Source organism: Pituophis catenifer, unplaced genomic scaffold (assembly GCF_029215685.1).
Source record: "Pituophis catenifer annectens isolate HBS135680 unplaced genomic scaffold, rPitCat1.0.hap2 SCAF_15, whole genome shotgun sequence".
In the NCBI taxonomy this organism is placed as follows: Eukaryota; Metazoa; Chordata; class Lepidosauria; order Squamata; family Colubridae; genus Pituophis; species Pituophis catenifer.
This window is the reverse complement of record NW_027256895.1, coordinates 13,142,542-13,165,193: the sequence shown is the minus strand read 5'-3', so window position 1 is coordinate 13,165,193 and position 22,652 is coordinate 13,142,542. Positions and strand designations below refer to the sequence as shown.

The following is a 22,652-nucleotide window of genomic DNA, read 5'->3' as shown; positions in this document are numbered from 1 at the left end:
CTACTGGTATTGTAAATACTTTTATCTGTTATTTTGTGTATAAAGAAGTTAATGAATCCTGCCGAATCGGTTAATCTGTCTGGGCTTCTGGATTTGATTTTTGTAAGAAACTCTGACAAGTTCCAAGAAGGCTCCACACCCATTTGCACTACTCAGGCAACCCTGAGGACACAGCTAAACCTCCAGGTGGCCTCAAGGACTCTCTAAAAGAATGCAAATGATCAGACGATTGCAAGCAACATAAATCCTTCCATGCCCCACCATCCAGGTAGAGCTGACGAAGCTTCTTGGATGAGAAGTGAAACGTTTTCCAAGAAAAACAGGAAAGTCCAGTTGTCTCTTGAAAAAGCACCTCTGGGGTCCCCTATTGCCACAGATTCATTGGAATTTGTGACAAAATCCATCAGTGTCATGATTTGATTTGTGTGCTGCCCATCTTATCTAGGGGGATGACTCTGGGCCACTTGCAAACATTAAAAACCAGTAAACATTACAATGATAAAACTATCATTTTATGGCCACCCAGAGTTGCCCTGTGCTAAGACGGGCGATTAAACAGATTTAAATAAACAAGCAATGATAATTTACAATTGAAAAATGAGGGGAATGGAACACAAAGTACGTGGGGAAACATGAGGTTCTTCTGGTAATCTGATAGCCACCTCCAGGGTGGTGTACCCCTATTGGGGTCCCAGGCCAGCTGGCAGAGCCAGGTCTTCAGCCCTTGATGAACGTCAGGAGGGTGAGTGCGAATCCTACCTTGGGGAGTACAATGTTCCAGAGGGCAGGAAACATGGCAGAAAAGCTCTTCTCCTGGACCCTATCAGCTGAAATTCCTTGACCTGATGGGGTCTACAATATGCCCTTTCTGTTAGCACAGGTGGGGGGGTCACTCCCATTGGGATGAGATGGTTCCTCAGATAGTCTGGACCAGGGGTCCCCAACCTTTCAGATCTCAGGGACCACTAAATTCATAATTTTAAATCCCAAGGACCACAAATATGATCTGCCTAATGACCGGCTGGGTGGGCGTGGCCAACTTGATGTCACTCAAATCGAGAGGTGCCTCACCGGCCTCAACTCACCCCTCCCCTGCCAGCCACTCCTCACCTACCCGCCCGGACTCCTTAGGGCCCCAATAGGAAGCAGTTGTTGGAGCTAAGCAGCCACCACGAGAAAGAGTTGGCAAAACAGCTGGTTAAGTTCAAATTGGATCTGACCGAGAAGGAGGCTCAGCAGAAGCACCTCACTGAGGACTAAGAGCATAGGCTTTCCAAGCAGAGGGAAGACCTGCAGGAGTGCAAGGCCAGGTACTAGCGCCTGGAGGCTTAACGTGTCACTGCGTTTTTGTATTTACCAGATGAGCTCATATTTTTGGACATTCAGACTTTCCATAGCTTGCCAAGTTTCTTATCAGTAAGCTAACTGTGCATGTCCACATTCCTTCACTTTTCTTCTATCTTTCTTTGTTCTCCTGCCAAGAGGTCCGGCCGCAGAGAGGTGGCCGGCAGGAACGTTGCCAAAATGTAACTAATTTAGATAGTGAGATGTTTTATTTTCTTTATAACAAATAAATGAGTTTTTCTTAGAAAAATAGATCTTCGGGGTTTATTTTCTTAAGTATGCTTCAAGGGAAAAGTCGCGATCCACGTCTCTAAATCAAGGTGCGATTATCCAAAAGCAAAATGGGATTAATTAGCACCCTGACACCGCGGGCCGAGATGGTCAGCTAGTTCCAGACCATGATGCAGTCCCACTGGAGTAAAGCCCTCTGGCTCCTTGCCACTAGCGGCACTTCCTTCTAGCCTTCGCCCAAAGTCCCGCACCAGGAGGCTGAAGCAGACCCCAAGTCGGAATTTCTGCCCCACTCCAACCCACACAAAAAGACCCCGAAGGGGGAGACTCTCTGCAGCAACACAAACATTCATTGCACATATCCGGCCCAGGGGCCGTAGTTTGAGGACCCCTGATTTAGTGCAATATTAAAAAATGCAAATAATTTTTCTGCGTCATCACCAAAATTTTCTCGCGGACCACCAGTGGTCCACGCCACGGACTACCAGTTGGTGGCCGCTGGTCTGGACTGATGCCATGAAGATGATAAACCTCATGGGGGTTGGAAGGGACTTTGAAGGTCTCTTAACACTTCGACAATTACCAGTCAGGGGAAATTTTACCAAGGCAAAGGATATGCTGCCTGTGTCCATACTCACTTGAGCCACTCTTTGATGGGGTCGAGCGAAGCCACGGGAATGGCGTTAATCATCGTGACCTTCTTGCTGTAGTCCTTGTAAACGATGACCATGTCGAAGTTCTTCAGGTGGAACTGCACACGCTCAAAATGAATCAGCTCCACCTCGTCCAGCGTTACCACAAATGGAGGCTGCAGGGAAGGGAGGGAAATCCGATTGGTCTTCCAAACCTTTTGAGATATTGGATAGTATGGGAGCGATGCCCTAGACCAAGGGTCTCCAAACTTGGCAACTTTAACACTTTTATGGACTTCAACTCCCAGCAGGACATGGCTGGCTGAGGAATTCTGGGACTTGAAGTCCACAAGTCTTAATATTGCCAAGTTTGGAGACCTCTGACCTAGTCTACAATGGTCACAGATTTTTCTTCTCAAATCTTGAACATGCTACGATTGCATTGCGCGTGTGTCAGAAGCTCTTGAGGCACTCCCGGTTGAAAGGATTAGCCGGGAGATCACCGTTGCCCGGGGAGACCCAGTTTCGGTCTCTTTTCATATTCCCGGCATGAGCTGGAGCAAAGGACGGGAGCTCAACCCCGCCCAATGACAGCACTTGGGTCTCAAACACTTGCTATAATCTCCACCCCAGCGTCCTAGCCACAAGAGCCACCGTCTCGTACCATGTTACCATAATCTTAGCATATTGAAGACAACTGTCAGTAAGTACCACTTAACGGGAATGCAGATTAAGAGATGATAGGCACATGAGGATTTGAGAAGGCCTAGGAACCAATTCCTCTTTGTGGGTGGTAGGGCATTTCCTGCCAGTTTGTCAGAATTGCAGCTTTCTAACCTCTGAGAGCCAGATCCAACCCCCACTCCCCCGAGACCATCCCTTTATATCCTGCCTCTTCCGAGCAAACGCACACTCACCCATTCAGTACAATTCACCAGGGCACTGCTGGTTGGTTGGAGCAGGCAGGTGCTTCGGTAGGGGGCGCCATTGAACCTTTCACATGAGATGAGGGAGGCAAAGAGCAGACAGTGATAATCCCCTTATAGGAAAGATGTACATAAAATTTCCAAAGAAATCAGAGACTAGCCCTACCATATTCTTTTGGGCCTCAAAATAAGTATATGAGTTCTACTATCTATTATCCATAGTTTATATGGATATATGGTTTATAAGTAGGGGCCCGATGATGACAAGTTAGAGAGCTTGTCGAAAGATTGCCAAAAAACCCTTTAAAGTGTTGGTTAGGATTTTAGCCAGAGTTTTAAAAGACCTTACAAAGTGTTTTGTTAGGGTTTTAGAGGATTTTGAGCTGGGATTTTAGCCAGGGTTTTAAGATTTTAAGCATTTTAATTAACAGACTTTTAATGACGCGGGAAAACACCCGAGATTTTAACTTTTTACATACACACACCCGCGAAAACTTGAGAAGACACACACACACACACACATATATATGTATGTATGTATATATGTATTTATGTGTATGTGTATAAATACACTCACATATACACACACACACCGTTTCCCCAAAAATAAGACCCAACTGGAAAATAAGCCCTAGCACGATTTTTCAGGATGCTCGTAATATAAGCCCTACCCCCAAAATAAGCCCGTTAAGATTGTCAGCCAAATGGGTGCATTTAGTACCGTATTTCCCCCAGAATAAGCGGGTCGCTCCGTTTTCACTGCCAGAGGGTTGCAGGAAGCTGGCGTAGCCGAAAACAGAACTCGGGAGCCAGTTTTCACTGGCAGAGCACTTGGGCCGCCACAGGCACCCCCAACACGAGTGATGTCAAGCTGGCCACACCCACTCTGGCCATGCCTCCTCCCCAGGTCAAACACAACCCTGATGAGGCCCTCAATGAAATCGAGCTTTACACCCCTAATCTATACCTACCTACCTATTGCTCATCTCAATGTGCCTTGAAGCCTGCACACCCTTTCTCTTTCTTATCTATCTATCTATCTATCTATCTATCTATCTATCTATCTATCATCTATCCATCCATCCATCCATCCATCCATCCATCCATCCACCCACCCACCCACCCACCCACCCATCTATCCTCTTTCAGGACTCAAACAAACGCTACCAGATCACCGACGGTTCTTACCCCAGCTCTCGGAAAGGAACCTCAAATTCCAATTCCTCCTTGGTTAGAGCTTCTACCTTCTCAATGAAATTCTTGAAAGCTGTTTTCAGCTTGTGTCTCATCTCCCGTTCCATCTGCAGAGAAGAGGATCAGTCAGTCAACATGGCCCCCAACTAGTCTCCCGGCTTTCTGGCTCTCCCTGTTCCCCCCAGAGCTTCAAGCAGCCTCTCCCCTCACCTGCTCGGCGTAGAGGTCGTCCCGATCGTGCATGTGCTGGTGCTTGCCCAAATCGGTGGTGATTTCGCCCACCTCCGTGTAAAATTGTACGTCCGTGTGGCGTTTCTTCCCGAACATGATAGCATTCTGGAGGGCAGAGTGGGAACAGATAAAAAGCTTCAGGTCTGAGCAGAATTATACTATGGAAAGTTTGTGCTTAGGTAAGAGTGGGAGTAATCTTCTACTGGACATTGGTGTGTGTGTGTGTGTGTGTGTGTGTGTGTGTGTGTGTGTGTGAATAAGATCTCCTTGGTTGTTCTAACCTAGGCTTCCTTAGAAAGTATACAGCACAATCTTAGTCCCGGCAAACCTTCTTTTATTCACACAGCTGTGAATTATTGTCATTCCCAGTCCGAAAGGCTTCTCAAACAGTCTTTCAGGGGAATGTTTATAAACACCCACCTTATCTCCCTTGGAATGCTGCCAGAGAACTAATTGCTACATGCAGGGCAAGGCCAAACTTAGCAGTCAAACAGAACTTTCCAAAGCTTTAACCGACCAGATGAACTAATTGTTTCCTGCAAAAGCTCACGTCCCATTCACTCCTCTTTTATGTCTTATGGGAGGGACCAATTATCTCCAAGCCTTACTCCCAAGTCAACCCTGTTTTCTTAATTGTTCTTGTGTTCTGGCAGCTCTGCGCATGCTCACACTGGGAACAGGCTCCCGCTGTTCTTCTGCCTCGCTGATGTCAGACTCTGTAGGCAGCAAAGAACTACCAGATGGCCTTGGCCCCCTCTCTGCCTCAGACTCAAGAGCCCTCGTCCGAGCCTTCCCCAGACTCCATGTACCTCCCCAGCCTCCTCACTGTCTGAATCTGCTGCCAGCTCTGCTAGCTGCTGGCGGGCCACAACATTGGTGCTCTCTGAGCTTGGTTCTTTTCTGGCAGACGTTTCATTACCAAACTAGGTAATATTATCAGTGCTAGTTATACACTAGCTATAGTGAACACTAGCATTGATGATGTTATCTAGTTTGGGTCATGAAACATCTGCCTGAAAACAACCAAGCTCAGAGAGCACCAAGGATCCCTCCTTTCAACCCTGAGCTACAAATATTCTCGTTTATTGGTAACAAGGAGAGCAGCAAACAGGGCTGAAATGGCTTTTCCCCGACCATAAATGATGGGCCAAGCTTCTCCTCAAGATGAGGCTGTGTTTAGGCAGGAGATACACCCATTATTTTCAGGATTGCAGGAAGTTCAAATGCAACAGGTCGTGTTAATGGAGAAAACCGAAGGCCCCGTCTGTCCTTGCTACCTGCTTCCACCTGTGAGGATCTTCTTAACCCTCCACCCTGTCAGGTTTCGAGGTCGTCTCAAATAAATTGCATTTCAAACAAAGTCTTTGGAAAAAAACCCCTCCCATTTATTAAGCACGACATTCTAATTCCTACTCCATCGTAGCCAACACTGACTTCCAGACCCAAAACCCTCCCTTTCCGTTCCCCACTCCCCTGCACTCATTGGCCATCTTCCAAGTCACTCTACCCCTAATCTACTGCTCCAGCTCAAAGGAATTTCCCCCCTCCCATCCCATCTCCTAAGGGATATTATCTCCAGGGAAAATAAGTAGGTGAAAAGTCAAACGTCCCTTTCCAGATGCCTCCGCTTCTCCTTCTTATGTCAGCACTAGAGTAAATGCAGCTTGAAGTGCTGACACACCCGCTCCGAGGCACAAGGATACCTTCAAATGGAAGTGAAGCACGATGATCATCTCCCCATCGCAGGGCTGGAACACGGCATGTTTGATGTTGTTGTACAGGATGTCCACTTTGTCTCCCCGCACGGAGGTGAAACGGAAGCCTGTCGAGGAAAAGCTGCAATGAGGGGCAAAGGCCAATCTGGGTTGTCAGATTGGAAATGCCAGCAGAACTTCCCCGGGCATGGAAATTCATTTTTATTTAGAGCATGGCGTTGTTCCATTAGCCAGGAAACTACAATGCCAATGCAGAGTAGTGGTTTGGCTGCCAACTGACTAGCTCTGTTGTGGGACACGTCTGCACGCTTCCCAAGATGTGCCACAGCAGGGCAAGCTAGCTTCACACCAGAAAGAAAGAAAAGTGTCTCTTCCTGCGGCGTCATCCCTCGACCGGAGTTGCCTCGCAAACGGGCGTCGCAAATCGGGAAGGTTCAGAAGCCAGCAGGAATCTGACTGCCTGCACAGAGCACCAGCTCGTCTCCCCACCTAAGTGCTATTTATCTACTTGCATAGAACATGCTTTCAAACTGCTAGGTGAAGCCGAGGTGAGTGACGGGAGTTCACCCTGCCACGCAGTGCTGGGACTCGAACCACTGGAGCAGAGACATCTCCAGTGTCATTAAGCCAGAGCCAAAGCACCTCTAGGGCATAGAAATATGGAAGACACAATCTTGGGCTGGTTGGGCAAAATTCCAGGGATGGGGTGGTGAAGCCCAGAGGAACCTCTTTCAATGTTCTGCTTTTGAGCTACCTGGCCTGAAAAAGTCTAAGTGGAGGTCCTTCCCAGAGGCACAGCTCCGTGCATCTCGCAATTACCGTTGACATGAGCTTCCAGCGACCCCTGCATCCGCTTCTGGGCGATGTTGGGACGGATGTAGAGGTCCTTCAGTTTTGGATTGCTGCGGTTGAGGTTGATCACCAGAGAGTCTTGTTTGACAATTCCCTGCAGAAAAAGAAAAAAGGTTCAACTGCTTCTGCTCACGGAGCCTGTGTGTCTTCTACAGGTGCCCTCTCCTGGTTGTTGACCTCAGCAAACATCTCCCCAAGCGTGCTTCGATTTCTCTAGCCATCTTTGGGAGATGCTTGCCTGGAAACTTGGCTCACCTCCTTTTCTTTCTCCTCAGCTTCCCGGGTTTTATAACGCTTCTGCACCTCCTTGATAATACGGAAGGCATTCTGGAGGTTGAGCGCTGGGACCATCTGCTCCCCAGGTGTTTTTATGTTGGATGCTCGGTATGTTCTGAAGGAAGAGCAGCGTTAGCATTAGCAAGCAACCAGTGATGACACGGAATGTGATGACCTGGGACAAGGCACGAAGGTCACACAGCCAGCTGAGAGTTCAAACTCCCCTTTAATGCTCCAAATCTCCCCTTGAACGCTCCCACGTTCTTGGCAAGTCCCAGAGCAAAGCACACGCGCGCACACACACACACGGCAGCCTCTGGCTGTGCCCAGTCCAGCAAATCAAAGGAACAGGGAAAGGAGTCAACGAAGCAATGAGTCCACAAAGTCAGGAACAAGATACGGAATCCATGAAGTAAGGAAGAAGCAAGCAGTCCTGCAAACTCCAAATGTCTGTACCGGCACACCAAACTCTACTGATTCAGCGTCTGTTCCTGACAAATGCCCCTCCCCACAGCGTCTCCTTAAATCTCAGTCCCCAGGTGTGCCTTGTGAAAAGGGGTGGGGCTCTCCTCCCAAGTAGTCGGGTCAGCCTGCGCTGTTTCCGCCTTCTCTCCACTCTCCATGCTTGGGGATCAGGAGGGGGGCGGTCCTTGCTCATCGCCTGAGCTCTGTCGCTCCTCACGTCCACTGCTTGCCCTCTCTCGGTCATCCTGCCCCCATTCCTCCCTGCTAACAAGCTGTCCCAATCCTGAAAGGCCCTGGGCTGACTCGGCCTGCTCCTCCCCACATGAAGCTAATGAAGCTGCCCCTGTTATGTTAGGAGCATGAAGGAGGGGGAGGAAGACTACCTAAACTCTGGACCTTCAGGAATTCCCATTCATTAGATCCACAATATCCAAGAAGGCCTCTGGTTTCTCATCAAGGCATGGGCTCTAACTCAAGACAATCAACTCAAGAATACCAGCCCTGCAGTCCAGGTAGAAACACACAAACTGCCATCATTGTAAGAACCTTCCTAATTGCAATTGCCCGGGAAGGCATTAACTCACATTTCTTTTACAAAAGTGGCTTCTGGGTTAGGAAAGATGTTGCCCTCGTTGCGACCCAAGGCACTGCCTGGACAGTAAAAGTTGATCCTCAGGTAAGTGTAATCACCTTCTACCGACATGCTGATGTTCTGCATGAGAAAACCAGAATAACAAACAATCACAACACTTGAAAAGGCTCTTTGAGGTCTTCTAGTCCAACCCCCTGTTCAAGCAGAAGACCCTATAACGTTCTGGATAAATGGGTGTCCAATCTCTTCTTAAAAACGTCCAGTGATAAGAGCTCCCAGAATTTCTGGAGGAAAGCCATTCCATTGAATAATTGTGTTCACTGTCAGGAAATTTCTCCTTAGTTCCAGGTTGCTTCTATCCTTGATTAGTTTTCATCCATTGCTTCTTGTCCTGCCCTCAGGTGCTTTAGAGCAGGGGTGTCAAACTCAAGGTCCGTGGGCCGGATCAGACCTATGAGGTGCTTAGATCTGGCCCGTGGGGCTACCCTGGAAACAGCAAAGGACCGGCCCGTGGTGCCTCTGCCAGCGAAAATGGAGCTCGGGAGGGCTGCAGAGAGCTGCAGGAGGCCGTCCCAGCAAAAAACGGAGTTCGCGAGGGCTGCATGCAGCCCTCCCGAGGTCCGTTTTGCTGGCAGATGGCTGCAGGAGGCCATCCCAGCCGAAAACGGAGCTTGGAAGCCCATTTTCGCTGGCAGAGTGCTTAGGCCACGACACGAGTGACGAGAAGCTTGCCACGCCCACCCTGGCCCCCAATGTCAATTGGACACGCCCCCTGGTCACGCCCCCCCCCCAAGCCAACCCTGATGCGACCCTCAATGAAATCGAGTTTGACACCCGTTTTAGAGAATAGGTTGATTCCCCTCTTCTCCTCCAGAGGAGAGAGCACACCAATGGTGGAATTCATTTTTTTTTAGTACCAGTTCTGTGGGTGTGGCTTGGTGGGCGTGGCAGGGGACGGATCCTGCAAAATCTCCATTCCCACTCCACTCCAGGCAAAGATCCTGCAAAATCCCCATTCCCTCCCCACTCCTGGGGGAAGGATATTGCAAAATCTTCCTTCCCACCCCACTCTGGGGCCAGCCAGAGATGGTATTTGCTAGTTCTCCAAACTACTCAAAATTTCCACTACCGGTTCTCCAGAACCTGTCAGAATCTGCTGAATTTCTGCCCTGCAGCACAATCTGAAGCATCTGAGGTCTCCTCCCCCTCCAATGACAGGGTGGCCCTTTCTATGCCCAGCCCTCTTCCCAAGATCACAAACAGAAGGATATATTGCTAAATCTCCATTCCCACCCCACTCTCGGGCCAGCCAGAGGTGATATTTGTCGGTTCTCCAAACTATATACACACACACACACACACACACACACACACACACACACACACACACATACATATACATACATACATACATACGTATATATATATACACACAAAGAAATAATCTCTGCTTATCTTTTTTTTTCTTGGGCATCACAACAATCACGTTTCAGCCATTTCCCTTTCGAAGTCATTCGCTGCTCCTAATTCTCCTGGATCGCACCTTCCTAAAACTTGAGGGGTAAGCCTCCCTTTCCCACTCTAGCCCAAGGAACGGAAGTCCTCGTTTACCTTGATGGTAGCGATGTGGAATGGAGTAGCAATGCCGAAAACGGGCATGATGACAGTCTCGTACTTCTTGTCGATGTAAATCTTCATCTCCCGAATGTACGGTTCTTTGGGCATCAGAGACGGGTTCTTATAGGACACGTTTGACTTGCGGGCTCTGAGAAGAAGCAGAAAGAATTTAAAAAAATCTAACAGGGTAGAAGGTTCCCAGACATCTCCTACGGACCTCAGGGAACATGGCTGTTGTGGCCCGCCGGCGGCCAGCGGAGCTGGCAGCAGAGTCAGACAGTGAGGAGGTTGGGGAGGAACTTGGGTCAGTCCTGGGGGCTGGGGAAAGCTCGGACGAGGGCCCTGCGTCGGAGGTAGAGAGGGAACTAGACAGCAGCGAGGCAGAGGAACAGCTGAAGCCTGTTCCCAGTGTGCGCATGCGCAGAGCTGCCACAAGACAAGAACAATTAAGAAAGCAGGGTCGACTTGGGAGTAAAGCCACACCTTGGAGGTGATTGGCCCCTCCCATAGGAAACAAAAGAGAAGTGAACAGGGTTTTGCAGGAAACAATTCGGTCGATCGGTTGGTTTAAGAGTAAAAAGTTCTGTTCATGACTCTAAGAGACTCTGTGCCAAGTTTTGCCTTTCACTGCGTTTGGAAATTAGTTATCTGGCAGCTTTCCAAGCGAGATAAGGTTTGTGTTGATAAATATTCCTCTGAAAGACTGTTTGCCAAGCCTTGCTGACTGCGAATGAGAGGAATTCACAGCTGAGTAAATAAAAGGGGTTTTGCCGTGACCAAGACTCTGCTTCCTGCTTCTTAAGGAAGCCTAGGTCAGAACAATGGCTTGCAGAGAGGCAAGCAAACTCACGTATGGGGGCCCTTGGTGCTCTTATGCTTAATGGTTGTACAGGTAGTCCTCAACTGACAATCACAATTGAGCCCAAAATTTCTGTTAATTAAGTGAGACATTTGTTCAGAAGGTACTTAACTATAGCTGTTGTGACCTCGACTCCCGAGCCTGTCCTAACAGAGGAAGAGGACTCAGAAGGTGATGGGGAGAAACTGATAAGGCCTCCCTCTCCAGGACCCTCCTCTCTGGCAATGCCTCAGGTTCCATCCGAAGGCCAAGAAGAACAGCCTGGGATGTACCAGGAGGAAAGCATATCGGAACAACAGGTAGGGAGTGAGGATGATGAATCCTGGCTTGATCCCAGGCAGCATCGGAGGGAGAAGCGTGCGCAGCAACGGAAGAGGCGTGGGAGGGCCAGAGAATGAGCTGAGTCACTGAGCCACACCCCACAAGGAATAAAAGTGGGTGTGATTGCTCTTCAGGCTTTGTGACGGTCAAAGTTAAAAAACCTGAGAGTCACATCGCATTACCTGAAATCTGGCTTGTGCATATTTGGATTGGACCTTGGCTAACTCTTGCTTCGTGGATTACTTTTTGCTACTGAACCGGACTGAGGATAAACTCTCTCTTGCTTACTGTGTGTGAAAACTGACTTGGCAGGCATTCCGCAGTTTACTGCCAAAACTCTTATCTGCAAGGGTTTCTAGTCTGATTGCTTAATAAAATCTTGGCAGGTGTGCCTGGTTGTGTGTTTGCCTGTGTGGGGAAGAGGGACAGAACAATAGCCCAGCAACAACAGCCAGTCAATCAAACAGACCATGACTCAAAAAATAGCCGAACAAACAACATTCAGACTAATTTGCATCTCATAAAAAGGTTTTTAAAGACGGGTGTTTTGAGCACAACTCAAAACACATCGACGATGTCTCCTCGAATGGCGATGAAATGTTTGCAACCAAACTGCCAAGCGCGGAGCTCAACCCAACAGCCTAATTTGTTCAGTGAGTTTTGCCCCATTTTACGACCTTTCTTGCCTCGGCTGTTAAGTGAATCACTGCGGTTGATAAGTTAGTAACCCAGTTGTGAAGTGAATCTGGTTTCCCCATGAAGTTCGCAAAAGGGAATCCCATGATCGTGGGTGTTAGGATATGGTTTGAGCCTAACAAGTTGTCCAGGCAATATATGTGTTCTGTGACTTTAATATGAATATGTATTGTGTGACTTTAAAGTTTTCCTGCTGATTCATTGCAATGCTGAGTCGTGCTGTAATTAGTTGTGAACGTATTTAAGAAAGGTACTGTAACATATGCAGTTGATGATATGCTACCATAGTGTGTGGAGTTGCTACCATCGTGCTATCATCGTTGGATGGATCTGCTACCATCGTGGTTTGTGAACCAGAGTGAGTTTGTTATTCTAACCAACTACTGTTTGTGTGGTAAGAAGATTTTTGTAACACTGGACTGATTTAACTGGCAAAGACTTGGATTGATTTAAAGACGATGAGATTGTTTTTTCACTATAAAGTAAACTTTTGATAAACCAGTTTGCACATCTCTTATTCATGGCTCTCAGCAACGTTTCTCTGTGCTCTACACTTTGCTGGCTGGTAACACAACAATATCCTTAACAGTGGGGATGCAGCAAAGGTTGTAAATGTGAAAAACGCTCATCAGTCCCTTTTTTTCAGGGCCGTTGTAACTTTGAACGGTCCCTAAATGAACTTGGCAATGCCGAAGCGATCAAAATGGCTTCGGTCAGTCCAGCTTCAGGGTTATAAAGTTCTTGTTATAAGTTGAACTCCTGTATTTCCTTGTTCCGATTCAAAAAAAAAAAAAAATCTATAATGCCTCCCATTTTTAAATAGCTGCCTACCCTTGAGATGTGAATTTCACTCCTCTAAAACTGAACTGTTGTAACTTGAGGACTACCTGTATTGCTGATGTTTCATTACCGAACTAAGTAACGTCATCAGCGTGACGATGTCATCGTGTCAGGTAAGGAAACGTCTATAAATAAACCACCCGTCTCAGAGAGCATGAAGGATCCCAATATTCAACCCTGAGCGACAAATATTCCGTTCTAATCGGTCAGCTCAATTATTTTTGGAAAGAGGGACGCTTTCTTGTCCTATATGACCAGGAGCAGCTCTTCGGCTGCATGTGACACGGCCCCCAGGTTGGAAAACAGGAGAAACCCATTATTGCTCCCACCCGCACACAATTCTTACTTCTGGATCTGCTGCTCCCCTTTTTGTTCCGTTAAGCGTCTCCGGGCTTCTTCGTTTAGCTGCGCGGCCAGCTCTCTCTGATGTGCCCGGCGTTTCTCTTCAGACGTCAGTTCATTCTGGAAAGATGGAATGATTGCTGCTCACAAAGCATCGGAAGATCCCTCTCTCCGTCCAATTACTACCTTGGTGACCCAGCTCCCCAAACACGAGAAACCCTCTGAAGTTAAATCAATGATTCTTTTATTAGGACCGCCAGCAGCCCCGGCAAAAAGTCTCTCTCTCTCACCGCAGGCTAACAAGTCCGTCCGGCAGGGAGATGAATAGTTGTCTGCCGCATCTATTCATCTCCGCCTTCTGCCTTTTATCCCCAGAACTAGGGTGGGGCTTCGCTAGCAGTGGTGGCTCTTCCTTCCCAAGGATCAGCCCATAGATTTCCACTGCTCTCCTCTCCTCTGCCTTCTGCGCATCTGCACGTCAGGTACTGGACCCAGCTGTTCCTCCTCTTCCTCATCGGCCACCTCCAGACATGGGGGCTGTTGACTCTCTCATCTGAGGGCTGACGGACAGCCCAGGCTCCGCCTCTCTCTCTCTCTCTCTCTCTCTTTCTCTCTGACACCTCCATTCCTTCTTCCCCCTCGGAGCTCTCAGACTGTCTTGATCCTGACTCTGGCTTTCACGCCTCCTCCTCATCTGATTCGGCTGCTGATGACAGGCCACAACACTTAGCCTGCTGTTGGGCGGGCAGAGAAATCTGGGAGTTATAGTCCCAACAGTTGTGGTGTTTTTTGTGTGTGTGTGTTGGGGGAAAAAGCTTGAGGAAGTATGGCCCAACCACTGAGCTAAGCGATATCTCAAGTGAAGACAGTTTTTTCAGTTACATGATACAACTCCCTCCCCCCTCTGCCCTCAACCCATCTAAATTTCTTTACCCGGGTTCTTTCTGGCAGCAGGGCTGCCCGCGGACCACGCACAAGGATTCCTTCCGTATCATCTTCTTCTTCCTCTTCCTCCTCATCCTCTTTCTGTGACGAAAAGGAGAAAAACGACATAAACATTACATAAGGGACATCTTGTTTGAAAAGGGCAGATTTTTTTGCTTTCCAAACATATTGTGCAATACAGATGGTCCTTGACTTCTGACTGTAGTGACGCCTGCCCGTCAGGGTCGCAAAGCAGATCACCCCATGTGACCGGCTTGATTTCATGATCCGTTTTCTGGCAGTCATTAAGTGAATGCCAAAGTCCTGGTTCACTAGGGGCTGGTTTTGGACAAGAACATCGCAAAATGTGGCCATGAGACCACGTGGGAGGGCCCAGTTTTACAAAACTGGTTTGTAAGTACTCTTGGGGAGGCTCGTCATAACTTTGAATGGTTCCGGGGTCGTATTACCATATGTGGTAGACATGTGTAGAAGCAAAAAAAATACCGGGCAAAAATTCATATGTGGTTGGAGAAGATGACAGAACAACACATTGATCTTAAACCTGAATTGTTCTTGTTGGAGATTTTACCAGAAACTTACAGTAAAGAAAATGTATATTTGATTATTCATGTAATAACTGCAGCTAGAATTGTATTTGCACAAAATTGGAAAAGCAAAGAGATCCCTACGGATGAGAATGTGATTAGGAAAATATTAGAATGTGCAGAAATGAATAGATTAACCCTCACAATTAAAGGAAAGGAAGAATCTGACTATTATAGTATATGAGAGTTATTTTATCCATGGTTAGAGAATAAATATGAAAATTAGAAATAAAAGCAGAGGAGTGAAATATGGAAAATGTATTACAAAGTTAAATAAGCTAAGAAGAAAAATGCTATATACAATCGGTATGTTATATATTAATATTAATCTAAGAATAGATATAAATAATGAATATGGTTGTAAACTTTAATTGTTATTGCACAAAATGTTTGTACCCAGACGACACACTGTTTAATGAAAGATGAAATGTTTGTACTGAAAGAAAAGAAATCTTTGAATGGTTGCTAAGCGACCGTTCCTAAGTCAAGGACTGCCCTCATTAGAAACTTCTCATAAAATGTAGACATTTTTCATGCCGAAAAGGCAAGTTTTAGGAAAAACGTTCTCGTCGTGGTTCTTAAACGCCCTTTTTGAACTGATGTTTGAAAATGTAAAACACCCACGAAGCCCTTATCTGTTGAGAGTGACCCAGTTGAGAACTGAAAATGTGACATTCCCCAAAAAACGGGAAAGGAATCTAGAGCTGACACATCTGTTCGGCCCCTGCCCCTCTCTTCAAGTTCTTTCAAAGCTCTTCTGCTTTTTCTGGACTCCGTCGAGTTTTGGACTCACCTTTAATAAAATGCTGACGTTCTTCACCTTCTTTCTGACAGACGTGAGGAGAGTAGCTGGACCTTCCTGAGAGGATTAAAAAAAAAAAACATAGCAGAGAAACCCATTTGCACCACTCAGGTGACCCTGAGGACACAGATAAACCTCCAGGTGGCCTCAGCGACTCTCTAAAGGTAAAGGTTCCCCTCGCATATATGTGGCAGTTGTTCCCGACTGTAGGGGGCGGTGCTCATCTCTGTTTCAAAGCCAAAGAGCCAGTGCTGTCCGAAGAAGTCTCCGTGGTCATGTGACCGGCATGCCTCAACGCCAAAGGCGCACGGAACGCCGTTACCTTCCCACCAAAGATGGTCCCTATTTTTCTACTTGCATTGTTTACGTGCTTTCGAACTGCTAGGCTGGCAGAAGCTGGGACAAGAGAAGCTGGGAAAAGAGCCTTGATAGTACAGGGGTTTAGTGCACCCTATGATTAACACCAGCTGCCTGCAATTTCTGCTGATTCGAATCTCTCCAAGGCTCAAGGTTGACTCAGCCTTCCATCCTTTCTAAGGTAGGTGAAATGAGGACCCAGTTTGTGGGGGCAATAAGCTGACTTTGTATAAAATATACAAAAGAATGAAGGCTATTGCTTAACGCATTGTAAGCCCCCCTGAGTCTCCGGAGAAGGGCGGCATATAAATCAAATTAAAAAAAAAAAAAAAAGGGATTTACAATGACCCAAGGGACACGGCAACTGTCATAAACATAGCTGCCTATCATCTGAATGTTGATCACGTAACCTGCAACAGTCGTACGTGTGAAAACTGGATATAAAGTTCCTTTTTTTCCCAGCGCCGTTGTAACTTGGAACAGTCACTAAGCAAACTGCTGTAAGTGAAGGACTACCTCTGTGTGGAATATATGGAATAAAGGTAGTGGTGAAATTCAATTTTTTTTTTACTATCAGTTCTGTGGGCGTGGCTTGGTGGGCGTGGTGTGGCTTGATGGGCGTGGCAGGGGAAGGATACTGCAAAATCTCCATTCCCACCCTCTCCAGGGGAAGGATATTCCAAAATCTCCATTCCCACCCCACTCTGGGGCCAGCCAGAGGTGGTATTTGCCAGTTTTCCGAACTCCTCAAAATTTCCACTACCGGTTCTTCAGAACCTGTCAGAACCTGTTGGATTTCACCCCTGGAATAAGGGAATGTGTGAATGTGTCCCTCAACCTAGGCTTTAACAATAGAAGAATTGCTGTCTTTGCAGGGCAGACTATCAACTGAAGACAAGGAGAAACCCCTTCATTGGAAACAAAGCCAAAACTTTCCAAAACTTTTCACCTGCTGACATCACCTTGCCAACAAAAGTGCGTATAGTCAAGGCTATGGTGTTCCCACTTGCAATGTATGGCTGTGAAAGTTGGACCATAAAGAAGAGTGTCAAAGAATTGAGGCCTTTGAACTCTGGTGCTGGAGAAGACTCCTGCAAGTCCCTTGGACTGCAAGGCGATCAAACCGGTCAGTCCTAGAGGAGATCAACCCTGACTGCTCTTTAGAAGGCCAGATCCTGAAGAGAAAACTCAAAAACCATGTTTTCCCGAAAATAAGAGCGGGTCTTATATTAATTTTTGCTCCAAAAGGCATTAGGGCTTATTTTCTGGTTAGGTCTTATTTGGGGGGAAATACAGTACTAAATGCATCCATCTGGCTGACAATCTTAACTCGGGCTTATTTTGGGGGTAGGGCTTATATTACGAGCATCCTGAAAAATCATGCAGGGACTTATTTTCCAGTTAGGTCTTATTTTCGGGGAAACAGGGTACTTTGGCCACCTAATGAGAAGGAAGAATTTTTTTTTTTTAAATTTGATTTATATGCCACCCTTCTCCGGAGACTCAGGGCGGCTTACAATGCGTTAAGCAACAGCCTTCATACTTCTGTATATTTATACAAAGTCAGCTTATTGCCCCCACAAACTGGGTCCTCAATTTACCTACCTTAGAAAGGATGGAAGGCTGAGTCAACCTTGAGCCTGACGAGATTCGATCTTACTTTAATTGCAGGCAGCTGGTGTTAAATTACAGTGCTTCTGTCAGGCTCCACTGGTTTAGCTAAACAGAGCATTAGGCTCTTCTCACTGGAGAAGAGCCTAATGCTGGGAAAGATTGAGGGCAAAAGAAGAAAGGGATGGCAGAGAACGAGGTGGCTGGATGGAGTCACTGAAGCAGTCAGCGTGAGCTTAAATGGACTCCAGAGGATGGCAGAGGACAGGAAGGCCTGGAGGAACGTTGTCCATGGGGTCACGATGGGTTCGGAACTAACAAACAGCCATAGCAACAACCAGTCACATCTCCCCGTCACTTCTCGCTGCCTTTGCACCCACCTCTTCCACCAACACAGTGTCCCCGATGAACAGGGCGTAGGTTTTCTCCTCAGGTTTCTTCCCTTCCCGGTTGGGCAAGTCAGAGAGGCCAACGTTGAGGCTGAACACCATCCCTGGAGAGAGAGAACACAGCTTCATCAGTCAACCAGCTACCTACAAGGGGACGCCGGACTCCCTACCCACCACAAAGATGTACGTGTCTTAAGACTCCTTAGAGTAACTTTATTGTCACTTTGAATGCACACTAATCGGCATACATTAAAATGAAATTCCGTTGCATGCAGCTCTCAGAGGGTCACTGCCTCCAATCTCCACTACATAAACGTATGTGTGTGTGTGCGTGCGTACATCGATCTGGAGCTCTGTTATCAGCTTCTTCTAATTATTGACTCACCTCGCGGCGGTGGCACCGACAGCCCCGCCCAGCAGGAGCCCCTTGCTGCCACTCGCACGCGTCGCCCTGGCCGGAGCTCTGTTATCGGCTGCAGATGCCTTCCGGCAGACATCTGAAGGCGAAACGGAGGCCGGGGCGATGCGTGCGAGTGGCGGCAAGCGGCCGCAGAAGAAGGCGAGGCAGGTGTCGGGGTGTGCGAGGCCTGGTAAATAGGGCAGCTCCACCCCTCCCATCCCCACCCTAGCTTATTTTTTTACCTGTGTGCCTTGTCCCACCCCCTGCACTCCGGGGTGGGCGGGGTCTTAATTAGGGCTAATTTTGTGGGTGGGGTTTAATTTGATAGTATGTGCTGAAAAATGTGATAGGGCTTCTTTTCAAGATGGGTCGTCTTTTTGGAGAAATACGGTATATATATAAGATAGATAGATAGATAGATAGATAGATAGATAGATAGATAGGTAGGTAGGTAGGTAGGTAGGTAGGTAGGTAGCAGTGGTGGGTTGCCCCCGGTTCGCACCGGTTCTATAGAACCGTTAATAAAACCGGCGGGTGGCCCTGCCCATCGACCCCAATGTCACCAAAATGCTTCTGCGCATGTGCATATACTGTATTTCTCCAAACAGACGACCCACCTTGAAAAGAAGCCCTATCACATTTTTCAGCACATGCTATCAAATTAAGCCCCACCCACAAAATTAGCCCTAATTAAGATCCCACCCACTCCGGGGTGCAGCAGCCCCACTGCAAACCGGCAGTAAAAGTAAGTAGGACCCACCCCTGGTAGGTAGGTAGGTAGATAGGGAGAGAGAGAGAGAGAGAGAGAGAGAGAGAGATAAATAGAGATAACATATACCCACATGTATTATTATATGACCATATAATGTTATATTATAGTCCTGCTAGAAATACTTCAAAACCTCCTCCCAGAGGGGAGCATCAGAACCAGACCATGAAGTGGGTATGTGGGGTCTCTAACAACGCTTGTTAAGAGTGAGTGGGGGGGAGTCAACATATTTTCCAAAGCACCAGAGGGCAGGACAAGAAACAATGGATGGCAATTAATCAAGGAGAGAAGCATCCTGGAATGAAGGAGAAACTTCCTAACAGTGAGGACAATTAAGCAGACAGAAGTTGTGGGTGCTTCATCCCTGGAGGTTTTTACGAAAGAAGACTCGACAGACTCTTTGTTAAATGATATATAGCCGTGATGGCGAATCTGTGGGCGTATCTGTGGGCACGTGAGCGTTGCCGTAGCTCAGCTCCAGCATGCATGCATACGCCGGCCAGCTGATTTTCGGGCCTACCGGAAGTCAGGAAACGGGGCATTCCCGGCCTCCAGAGGGCCTCTGGGGGATTGGGAGAGGCCATTTTTGCCTTCCCCAGGCCCCAAAAAAGCCTCTGGTGCCTGGGGAGGGCGAAAAACGGGCCTACCAGGCTCATTCGTAACCTTTTTGCCGTCGTGTGTCAGAAGCGGGGGAAGTGCGCGCGCATGTGCGGGAGGGCATTATGGGTGTGGGCATGCACGTGTGTGACACCCCCCCGCACGCTCCCCCCCCCTCTTTTGGCACGCGACGGCAAATAAGTTAGCCATCACTGATATATAGTATCATGGAAATGATATAGTATCTCTGCTTGAGCAAGGGGTTGAACTAGAAGACTTCCAAGGTGCCTTCCAGCCTTCCGATGGATGGATTGAATTGAGAACACAGGGCCCGCGCCCGTCACTTTACAGGACCTGCCTACCCGAGTCTCACCTTTCTTGAGGCGGTACTGGTTTTTGCTATTGATGACGAGGGATCCCTCTCGGAACTCAATGCCCATGGCAAACCTAGGGAAGAAGAAAGGATGAGTCCTCCTAAGGACGTTTACATCGGAGCTCAACTTCTCTGAAGTTCCTCGGGAGGGAAACGCTGGTTACCCCAAGTTCTTGGTGATTTTGCTCAAGAGCTCCGGCTTCTGCTTCTTCACCATATCCATGACAGCGGCGTAGACCTCGCACAGCTTTGCACCTAATGCCAACGGGAAGCAGATCAGAGGCACGGAAGGCGGGGCTCCACCCTCAAGAGGAGAGACGGCTCTTTTTGGCGAGGCGTGGGGGGGGCATCCACGGGGCTCCAGCTTTTTTTTCCCCACTCACCGTGCCGCAATTCCTTCAGCATCTCCTCCTGCAGTTGTAGCAGGAAGGTGTAGTTGTCTTGGGTTTCCTGAGGTGGGTCCACCATGAGGGTGCGCACCAGATTGGAGCAGTACGATTTGTAACGTATGCCCATGGCACAAGTGACAGTCCCAAAGTGCATGTAGCTCTTCTCGCTGAGGGGCAAGGAGGCCAAAGGTTAGAAACCGGAAACCGGCACAGCGTTTGAACTTTTTAAAGATCTCGTTCGATTTACGTTGCTCTTGACTTTCTTGGAAGGAGCAAACCCGAAGGTGCTTTTTTCAAGACGGAACATACAGTAGTGGCCAAAATTGTGGAAATCTTTTGGGAAAAGTGTATTTTCTAAAACTAGCTAACACCACCACTTTTTTTTGGAGAGTAAAGGTAAAGGTTCCCCTCGCATATATGTACTAGTCATTCCCGACTCTAGGGGGCGGTGCTCATCTCTGTTTCAAAGCCAAAGAGCCAGCGCTGTCCGAAGACGTCTCCGTGATCATGTGGCCGGCATAGCTAAACGCCAAAGGCGCATAGAATGCTGTTACCTTCCCACCAAAGGTGGTCCCTATTTTTCTACTTGCCTTTTTTACCTGCTTTCGAACTGCTAGGTTGGCAGAAGCTGGGACAAGTAACGGGAGCTCACCCTGTTATGCGCCACTAGGGATTTGAACTGCTGAACTGCCATCCTTTCGATTGATGAGCTCAGCCACTGAGCTACCAGGTCTCTTTTTTTGGAATAGTATCATCAAATTATATATCAATGGAAAGATAATTTAATCAAGAATGTAATGCCATAACTTTTATGAAGGATTTGCTATTAGAATAGCAGTTACGGTATAAAAAAGAAAAGTGAAACACATAGAAAAAAATGAGATACACAAAAATTATTACCATAGAAAAAACGAGATATACAAAAATTATCACTATGTCAGTTAATACTTAGTTGGGTAACCTTTAGCATGAATTACGGCCTTACAACATCTTCCCATGGAGTGAACCAAGTCTTTTTAGTTCTGCAGCTGTTCTAATGTGAAACCAAGATTGAATGATTGCTTCTGTTAACTGGGTTTTATTGCTGGGTCGCTTCTGACTAACAAGTTTCTTTAGTCGGCTCCATAGATTTTTAATTTGGGTTAAAGTCTGGGCTATTCCCAGGCCATTCCAGCAGTGGAATAGGATTATCTTGAAACTCAAAAAAAAAAAAAAAAAAAAAAAAAAAGGGGGTGTTATTAGCTATCAAGCCTCAAAAATACACTTTTCCCAAAAGGTTTCCACAATTTTGGCCACTACGTAGAAATCATAAATATTTTCATTGGGTTGGCTTTTATTTACTCCTGCCATGTTTCCTTTTTGCTCCTTCCACAAATGTCTCTTGAGATTCTCAGTCATCCAGGTCATGGTTATCCCAAAGGTGGGTTGTTTTTTTTTTTTTAAATTTGATTTATATGCCGCCCTTCTCCGGAGACTCAGGGTGGCTTACAATGCGTTAAGCAATAGCCTTCATTCTTTTGTATATTTTATACAAAGTCAGCTTATTGCCCCCACAAACTGGGTCCTCATTTCACCTACCTTAGAAAGGATGGAAGGCTGAGTCAACCTTGAGCCTTGGAGAGATTCGAACCAGCAGAAATTGCAGGCAGCTGTGTTAATAACAGGGTGCACTAAACCACTGTACTATCAAGGCTCTTTTTCAAGAGGCAACTGGACTTTTGTTTTTCCTTGAAGACGTTTCGCTTCTGATCCAAGGAGCTTCTTCAGTTCTGACCCGTCACCGTAGTTTGTGGCCCGTCAGAACTGAAGAAGCTTCTTGGGTGAGAAGCGAAACGTCTTCAAAATAAAAAGTCCAGTTGCCGCTTGAAAAAGCATGAACTGGATGACTCTCCATAGATATCTGTGGAAGGAGCAAATGGAAACCTGGCACGAGTAAATAAAAGCCAACCCAATGAAAATATTTATAATTCCTATGTTCCGTCTTCCCATTCTGTGTGGAAGTGGAATATGGACTGTAGAATTACTATTATAATTATGCACATTATATTTATAATTTCTATTTTACTTCTTCCCATTCTGTGTGGAAGAGGAATATGGACGGTATAATAACTTCCTATTGTAATTATGCACATTATAATTATCATTCCTATGTTCTGTCTTCCCATTCTGTGTGGAAGAGGAATATGGACTGTAATTCCTGATTATAATTATGCACATCACATTTGTAAACAGGATTTATTTCCATGGCAAACCAGGACCCGTTAATGGTTGGTTACAAACCACTGACAAACCACAGTGAT

General features: G+C 47.1%; 1 protein-coding gene across 1 annotated transcript in view; it reads right to left on the bottom strand.

Moving 5' to 3' along the window:
- Positions 1–22,652, bottom strand: part of SUPT16H (SPT16 homolog, facilitates chromatin remodeling subunit) — a 49,165-nt gene that overhangs the window by 6,748 nt on the left and 19,765 nt on the right. Inside the window, exons 7-22 of the mRNA XM_070953999.1 lie at positions 20,347–20,519; positions 20,128–20,218; positions 19,964–20,037; positions 17,816–17,928; positions 15,459–15,524; positions 14,067–14,159; positions 13,138–13,253; positions 10,070–10,223; positions 8,451–8,578; positions 7,381–7,516; positions 7,093–7,219; positions 6,262–6,380; positions 4,538–4,663; positions 4,322–4,434; positions 3,125–3,200; positions 2,214–2,383 (exon numbers count right to left, since the gene is read on the bottom strand). Coding sequence (XP_070810100.1) covers positions 2,214–2,383; positions 3,125–3,200; positions 4,322–4,434; positions 4,538–4,663; positions 6,262–6,380; positions 7,093–7,219; positions 7,381–7,516; positions 8,451–8,578; positions 10,070–10,223; positions 13,138–13,253; positions 14,067–14,159; positions 15,459–15,524; positions 17,816–17,928; positions 19,964–20,037; positions 20,128–20,218; positions 20,347–20,519 — 1,875 coding nt within the window. The remainder of the gene's footprint in view (positions 1–2,213; positions 2,384–3,124; positions 3,201–4,321; positions 4,435–4,537; positions 4,664–6,261; positions 6,381–7,092; positions 7,220–7,380; positions 7,517–8,450; positions 8,579–10,069; positions 10,224–13,137; positions 13,254–14,066; positions 14,160–15,458; positions 15,525–17,815; positions 17,929–19,963; positions 20,038–20,127; positions 20,219–20,346; positions 20,520–22,652) is intronic.